The sequence below is a fragment of the Monodon monoceros genome, unplaced genomic scaffold, assembly GCF_005190385.1.
Source record: "Monodon monoceros isolate NGI ecotype Baffin Bay Population unplaced genomic scaffold, NGI_Narwhal_1 Super_Scaffold_13, whole genome shotgun sequence".
Taxonomy (NCBI): Eukaryota; Metazoa; Chordata; class Mammalia; order Artiodactyla; family Monodontidae; genus Monodon; species Monodon monoceros.
In genome coordinates, this window is record NW_021703769.1 from 4,751,304 (window position 1) to 4,759,950 (window position 8,647).

The following is an 8,647-nucleotide window of genomic DNA, read 5'->3' on the forward strand; positions in this document are numbered from 1 at the left end:
TGCCAAATCAACCACCATTGCAAACTACCTACTACCAGCCTAAATGTAAAAAGAAAAATCTTACAACAAAAATCAAAAGATCAAGTTTTCTTTCATCAGCATCTACAAACAGTACAGACATCATACAGTTTATATATAGACTTAGGTCCAGCCCAAGGTTAAGACTGCAAAAATAAAGTCTTCAAACATCCATATAAGCTTGGCAAACCATCATTACAATATTTCATCACAGGTAATCAAGCGACGCGTCATGCAGAGAAGCCACGGCTACAAATTTGGGCTGTTTGTAGTGCAACAAGGCGGCCTAAACTGTAAGCAACTTGATTTTTTTCATAACAGACGCTATTATATAAAGGCACAAATATCTTACTCCTTGCATCAGGTCTTGAAAAGGCATGACATTCTTAGGAGAAATAAGAATTGCTGGTACAACGGCTTAGCTTTTTTTTTTTTTTTTTTTTTTTTTTTAATGTCTAGGCTCATCTCCACAGCCGTTTCTCTCCAAGACTTTAGACTTGGGGTTTTACATACTTTAACAAATGTTCTACTACAAACTAAGCGAGGTGCTGACACTTAAACTGCCTCATCGCCCGCGGTAAGAAACATTTCGTTCCGCAGTCATGTTGCCGCTGTAAGCTAGTACTGCCCTTTTCCTCGCTGGAAATATTGGACTTCTTCCCCTAAAATTAGCCTTTGTGTTATCTGACAGTACAGGTTGCCTACTGCTTCCCCTGTTGGATGTGGTGGGCAAACTTTACTGCTGCGACCAGGTAAGGCGGTGCGGGAAGGCATGTCACACGTGCTGAGGAGGCGGCTGGAGCCCTGCGTCTTTAAGGGAGAGCCCGCAGCAAAATGAGAAGAAGAGAAATAAGGCCAAGAAGTCGGCTTCGATCGCAGAGAAGGCAAGACGTCCGTTCTTAAGAAGGTCAGAGGCATGATTGACAATCATGTGAGTGACTCATAAAGTGAGATGATGGAAAGACTGAGAGGCTGGATGAGAGTAAAAAAAAAAAAAAAAAAAAAAATCTTTTCCAGGGCAATAAAGCTCCGTCTACACGATACAACAAATGGTTTAAAGGACAGCCGCCCATCAGTCGCTCTGACTAGCCAGCTGCTGCTAACTGTCCCCACACTGAATCGACCAGCCGCTTGCACAGCACGTGCATGACCCACACTAAGAAAGTTTCCTAGACTAGGTAATAACCGCATAGGCAGGGTCAGCGGAGGTACACAAGTTTAAGCCCCACTTTCAACATTTTCCAGTGGGTGAAACTGATTATTCAAGTATAAATTTCATGAAAAAATTAATAACGATGAATTAGGGGTTAAGCTCCAATTGACGTCACACGCTGCTGGGTGCTGACGATTCCTGAAGTGGGAGGGGGCGTGCTCCACCTCGCCCCCGGGCCTGTCCCACTCTAGCTGGTGCTCACTGGGCGCTGGGCTTGCCCAGGCGAAGAAGGGGTGCTCGGCTTTTCTCCGTGACATAAGACGGGGAGTTTCTTGGATAAACTGCAATTCTGAGTAAAGACTGTCAGCCCTGTGTGTGAAATGCTGTTTTAAAGATGATTTCCTCTGAAGCACCGCTTTAAACAATTTGCTTCTGGAAACACGAAGAAGTTCCTGAATCAAGAAGTTGCATCAAACCCGGAGCATTCTGTTTCTTTTGCAGGATTGCAAAGGAGATGATTAAGGTCTACAGTTTAAAACTGCCAATTACAGAAGGCTCTTTCAAAAAATCATTCCTATCTGAGGATTTCCCATTAACTGGCTGAATTCCTGGCACTTGAATTCCTGTTCGTGGAAGGCTACCCAGAAGTTTGTTTGTTTCAATTATGAAGCATTTTGATGAGGCACCGGCCGCCAGGACCATGCACACTGATCTGAAAATGAACTGGCCATGAGTTTTTTAAAATTTCTGTTTAATTTTTTAAGACTCCATGGTTTTAATTCTCGTATCTACTGACGACACATCCTAATCTTACCATCTATCTAAAATGTTCAAGATAGTGAAAGGAAAAGATGGAAGATTTCAGATTTTTCTTTTTATTAAACTCCTGAATCTTTTGTTTGAAAGCCACAATTCTAGCCTATCTGGAACTGATTATACTCTAAGAGGAAAGAACACAGATATTAGTTATTTCTGATGGTGCAGATCAAAAATCAAAGTTGATCTATGCCACTGGAAGTCCTTCTAGACTTGGGAAGTAAATCATTTTCCTTACATGCTAGGAGAATCCCGAAGGACAAACTGAGAAAGATGGAGATTCTTGGTTCTATTTATTCTCTTTCTTCATTATGCCTAATGAAACTTCATCAGTAACAGGTGGCTCACTTATCATTCTCTTGGACTGAAAAAGTGGAGGCTCCTGAAAAATGTAATACCCTCCTAATTTTTTTTTAGACTTTCATTTGCACATAAAACAGGACAAATGCCCCAGAATTCCATTAATATTTCATGAAAACCGGATAACCACATTGCCTGGATTTCTATTACTGGAAGTCAAGACAAGCAAGAGAAATGGGCAGAGGTCACTTCTTTCAGTCCAAGGCTAAATTCCACCTCCACCTCCCTTTGCTAAAACTATACAGTATCATGTTTATCTCCTGGATAAATCTGTTGCTTGGACTGTTTTTTTTTTTGTTGTTTGTTTGTTTGAATCATAGTACCACAGGAGTTAAAACACATCTCCTAAACATTACCTTGAATCATTTAAAAATTTTTGATGGACCAAGCTAACTGAGGGCAGGTATATATATAGTCACAGCCTGACCCTTGAAGGTACATTTAGCTTCTTCTTTTAAAAAATATTAACTGTTAAGAGGTAGACGATCTCTTGTAGTCAAACAAGTCATGCTGCTATAGTCCCTTTAAAACAAATTTAAATAATGAAGAATTTTTACAGGTTTCCACTCTGTAGCTTATCACTGTTGTTTAACTTTCATTACAGAGACAGGAGGAACACTTGCAGCCGAATGAGTTGAGAGAGAAGAGCCAGCCTGAGTCTGTGGGCTGTCATTTCTCCCCCAGATGTTCTACAGCAGGTACCTAGTATAGATCAGAGTTAAGTGGATTCTAATAACTTTTCCCCAGAAGGAAAGGATTTTCTCATTACTTATATAGCTTCTTGCAAAGACATCCGAATGTGTAGGGGGCTCGTCTGTCATATACATAACACACTGTGCGTGTATTTTCTTACACACTAAGGGGCCATGAATCACTTTCTCAGCGTGTTCTGAAAAAAACAAGTGAAAAAATGCTTGTAAGAATTTATACAACCTCTTTTGCAACTTACTCTCAGCCTGTAAAAAGATGCATGAAACAGTGAACAAATGCCTTTTCAAGCTCTGAGGCTGACATGCCAATGAGTGCAGTGTAGACTGAATTAAATCTGCCCATTTTAACACAACGCCATAACAGTACAGATACGCTGGTTTGACGCCTCCAGGAAAGCCATGGAATAGTCATCTGAAGATATTTTCATTATTCTATCTCCCAGAGTTTAATTTATAAGGTCTCCTAGACCTATTTTCCTTCTTGAGAATAGAAAAGAAATAAACACAAAACGTAAAGAGAAGTTCTGAAATTAAATGTGGTTTTCTTTCCCTTTTTATATATTTAGAAATAATAAAACCCGATAACCTCAAGAAGGACACCAGCCCACTTAGAGGAGGTTGGGCCTCCAACAGAGGAGGGTCAGTCCTTTCAGACGTGGGGAGGAATCCAGGAAGCCTGTGTACAACGGGAGGCAGGCACCTCAAACAAAATCACACACAGGCGACCAGGAAGTGTGTTATTCTAAAGGAATCAAACCTTTCCTTTGCTATGTGTAGAACGTGGCCTGTGGTTGAAAAGCAGGTGATGGAGGTTTCATTTGGAACCAGAAAGGCCTGTGATAGGCACTTCTCCCTAATCACTTCTTAAAGAGAGTTTAAAATGAAGGACACTTAATCATACTCATACTTTATGTTCTTTTAATCACCAAATGACAGTTAATGAGTTATCACAGAATCAGAAAAACACTTGTGTGAAAGGAGAGTTCTTAAGACCAATGGTTACTAAGATTGGACACCTGCAAAGAGCTGATTTCCATTTCTCTGAGAGGAATCAATATACACTTGCAGCTAATTAATGCTTTTTCTCTTTTCAGTCCCCAAAGTTTTTAAAGATGGCCCTGCGTCATAAGAGAACCAAAAGAAGAGTTTTATAGATGGGCTATGTCTCAATTCTTTTACAATCTAGCATTTTCTCATAATAAGAAATAAGAATAAAGAATATATAAAACGTGTACTAGATCACTCTTTAGTCAGGTGAATAATCCAAAGTGGGCTCAAAATAAAACACTGTTTCTGACTTTAATATTCATCTTTGCATTTGAGAAGCAAACAAGATAACTGAAAACATTTTCCCCCTGTTTTCATCGAGTATGAATTCTGAATTCTGAGAAAGCAATGTGTAGTTGTTATTGTTAAGCATTAAAAAGATACCACATGAGAAACAGCCATGACAATTTCTGAGACAGACTGAGGAAAATGAGAGCAAGAGAGGCCCTGAAACGCATGAGGAACACATGGGACGGAGAACGAGAAACCAGGATGAGAAAGCGGCTGCGGAGGGCTGAAGGACGGACCGTTCTGGGCTCCGTGCAGTAAATGACACAATAGGATGAGAGGCATTCGGAGGCCTTACCACTAAGAGAGGCACCGAGGCACTTTGCCTTTCCCTGTGCACCCAGACATCATGAAATCATCCACACTGACTGACAGCTTTGGTTGAAAACATGTGAAGGTCACAGATTCGTGTCATCTTTTAGTGAAAAAAGAGGGAAAGGGCCACACACGCGTCGCCTCTCCGTGAATCCAGCAACCTTTCTTTTATGTTGTTGTCATGGAGATAGAGGCCCAGCAGTGGGAATGTTAGGGACAAACCAGGGCAGTGGCCTGATGGCCCCATCCATTTGGAAGTATATGAAACAAAGCCAAACCACCTTCAGGTGTAAAGAGCCCAGCTCTTGGAGTCAGGCCTTCTCTCTGAAAGCTTGCTAATTTCACGTTGGGAAGGAAGCTAGATGCTGCAGGGGCACAGAGTCCACACCTATTTTAAACAAAACATTAGAATTTTCACTACCAAGGTTCCTTCTATATGATTTCAATAAGAGAATAAGCAATTCCAAATGCTTAAGACATACACCAGGGGAAAGGGAATCGTTTTTTTACTTAATCTGAGTTATAATTTTCCCATTACAATCTAAGCGTATCAAGTGGGGGGCACAAAGAAATAACCATTAGTTTTAAAAGTTTCAACTGTTCAGTTTAAGGATAGCTCTGAAAGCACAATTTAGTTTGAAATTCAAACTGTTTCATTTCCTATTTAATCTTGTACATTTCCTTCCCTTACAATACTCAGGTTGGAAGGGTGCCAAATTAGACCAGGAACAAATTTTCACCAACTTCACTTCAGTGCTTTATTTTTAGATTACATTAAAAACCTCAGTAGGCTCCCTGAGGGAAAAGAGCTTTAACCACTAACAGAGGCAGGGGAAAACAAGGGAAACGGAAAGACAGGCTAAATTGTTAACAAGGAAAACTCTCTCAAAACAGTTGGCCTGAGGTCGCTGTAAAAGCTAAAAGAAACTTACCCCCAAGACCAGGTAGGTAAATGTGGAGAGCTCGAGACCTTAACCTTTTGCCCCGAAGCTAGGAAGGGCTAGTCAGGCTTGTCAAAGTGGCATAGTCTTCACAATGATTTCCAGATGGGGCTGGAGGGGCGGGGGTGTCGGGAAGGGAAGGCAGAGAAATCCTGACCGATCACAAGCCACGCGCTCTAAGCTTTTGCACCACGTCAACGTGCTTCAAGGAGCCTCCTGTGCACAGGCTGCGAAATGGGCGGGCACAGCGCGAGGGTAAATGGAGTGTTGAATGAAACACAGAATTTGTTAATGTATTTACATAATTTATAATCTGTAAGCAATGGTCTCGTAAATATAGACTACAACTTTACATATGCTAAGCAACAGATCATTGTCTCCCCCACCAAAATATCTCGGTTAAATAAAAAATTGACAGCATTTACACCACTTTCTTTACTTTCTCTCTTCCTCTCTTTGTAAACCACTGCTAGTCAGTCTAATCACCTGCAATTCAATTTATCCCAGGCAGCTTCCCTACCACCGCCACCTTGATCGCGACAGCTTCCTTACAAAGGTGCCAAAAATGTGCCTGGTGGCACATGCAAACCCAGGGTGAGGCATGCACCTGCTGCTGTGAGTTTACTGTGCATGTCCTGGGCTGATGTACCCAATGCAAAGTGCTTTAGAGACGGCAGGGGTGAAACCATCTCCATCAGCCCTTATAAATAACCCATTTTAGCTTCAAATAATAAGAACTGCCATCCCTCCATTCATGATAACCGACCACGTTCTAAATGCCACCAAGGAAATGGTATCATGGGTACCAATGGGAAACCAAGGAAATGATAATCTCCACAAGGTCTTTTTCTTCCCTTAAGAACCACAAAAGTGCTAATTTTCCCTTTACAAATGTTACATAAACTCTTGATTACAAAACTACTCAACAATTTAGTCCTACCATCCATACAATTATACACTCCTTCTCAGCAAGGTCAAAAGCCTATGATGTAGTCCCTTTGTACACCAGAGATTCTTTACAGAAGAGAAGTCCACAGACTGAAATATTATTGCTGCAGTCTCCAAAGAGGAAACAGAACCGGTCAATTCCTGTGAATCCTTGTTGCCCGAAGAAGATACAAGACCGGCGAGGTGACCCCTGGCGACAGGGCTCCAGCCCTCCCGCTAACTTTCAGGACCACCTACTTCACCGTTGAGCCTGGAGGCCGAGGCTCAGTCAGCAGCAGCTCCGTTTCGGCTCCGAAGGCTGTCTTCGGAGTTTGAAGCCCTTTCCACTGGAAGGCGGGTTGGCGTCAGTGGATGGAATTCTTCGACCTGAACCAAGAGGACAGGAGGGAAGGGAATGAGCTTTCACATTCTCAATCTGTTCATTCTCAGACACAACGATTTTGCAGATGCAATTTGACAGGTTTCATTAAAATTTAAAAAGTTGAAAAAACTTCTAATTTTGGAAGACTTTTAGATTTACAGAAAAGCTGCAAAGATAACACAGAGCACTGCTGTATCCCCCTCACCCAGTTTCCCCTGATTTTGGTATCTTATAGTATTACCATGGGATTTGGCAAAATGAAGAACTCGACACTGGAACATCACAACCCCAGACTTTTGTCAGATGCCATCAGTTTTCCCACTAATGTCCTGTTTCTGTTCCAGGGTCCAAAGAAGGGTATCACATGGCATTTAGTACAAATTTTTTTTAACTAAAAAAATTACATGTTAAAAAAACTGCATCAGAACGTGCCTGTCCCTCTGTCTCGTGGCAGAGGCCACCTTCCAGAGACAGGTGTGCGGACATGCACAGTACACACACGCTCTTAAAACCAGGGCAGGAGCAAATACTGTTTCACGTAATATATCCTGGGGATTGTTCCACCAGAGCGTTCTTTTAAATAGCTCTGTGATACCGCATTGTATGGATGTACCGTTCTTTATCCCCTATTGATAGATCTTTAAGTCTGTTTCCAATATTTTGATGTTTTTAAAAACAATGCAAAGACTGTGTTTGTAAACCCATGAGTGCATGTGTGGGATAAATTAACAGGCGTGGAAGAGCCGGGTCACGCGATTCTACTCCTGGGTATTTATCTGACACCGACACTGTATTCCCAGTGTCTATCTAGCACAAATGCAAGAAGGACGTGCAATTTCAACTTTGACAGATGCTGCCAAATTGCTCTCTGAAGAGGCTGTGCCACTTTATTCTCCTGCCAACAATGCATGAGAATGAACAGGCTTCACTTTACTGCTCTGTGAATCACAGCGTCAATTTCGAGAGAAGCCTTACATCACCCATCCACCTGCCTCACTGATAACTCAAGGGCTGCCTCCTGTACAAAGGCTTTCCTGAAACCCTCCCACTTCCTAACTCTGTCCAATATCTCAGATGCTAAAATCAAGTCAGGAGCCAGAAGCACGGGACTACACATTTGTTTACGCAACCATCTCCATTAGCTCCCTCTAACGAGGCCCAAAGCTCTTCAAGGGAAGAGATCTCCAGCTTTATGTTTCCAGTATCTATTTAGCATAGCACCTGGCACTGAGGTATTCTGCAAACATGAACGAACTGACACCTGCATCTCCGGCATTAATGAGGCTGAGTGGGAATCTGCCGGCTCTCAGGTCCTCGGGTGCCCAACCTGAAGCCTCTGGCACATCCAGCAGCCTGCAAATCAGGGGTTGGGGAGGGAGAGGGCAGAACACAGCATGGTGCCCTCATGGCTAGGAAGCATCCTCCAGTATGTCCTACAAGCACTTTCAAACGCCTATATGCAGTGCAGTGAATACAATGCAAATTTATTTAAAAGCTTCACTGACTCTTCTCGTCACTCCTCATCTCTCAATAAACGGACACTGAGGACACAGCTGGTATCGCAGGGCCGTCTCTGAATAAACGGACACTGAGGACGCAGCTGGTACCGCAGGGCCGTCTCTGAATAAACGGACACTGAGGACGCAGCTGGTACCGCAGGGCCGTCTCTGAATAAACGGACACTGAGGAC

At 42.5% G+C, this 8,647-nt stretch overlaps 1 protein-coding gene across 2 annotated transcripts in view; it reads right to left on the reverse strand.

The window, feature by feature from the left end:
* Nucleotides 1–432: 432 nt before the first annotated feature.
* The window catches only part of RAB22A (RAB22A, member RAS oncogene family), a 50,603-nt gene continuing 42,388 nt past the window's right edge, over nucleotides 433–8,647 (reverse strand). For both annotated transcript variants that reach the window (XM_029221422.1, XM_029221421.1), the window contains one exon: nucleotides 433–6,962. In XM_029221422.1, the coding sequence (XP_029077255.1) occupies nucleotides 6,865–6,962 (98 nt within the window). In that variant the 3' untranslated portion in view covers nucleotides 433–6,864. The remainder of the gene's footprint in view (nucleotides 6,963–8,647) is intronic.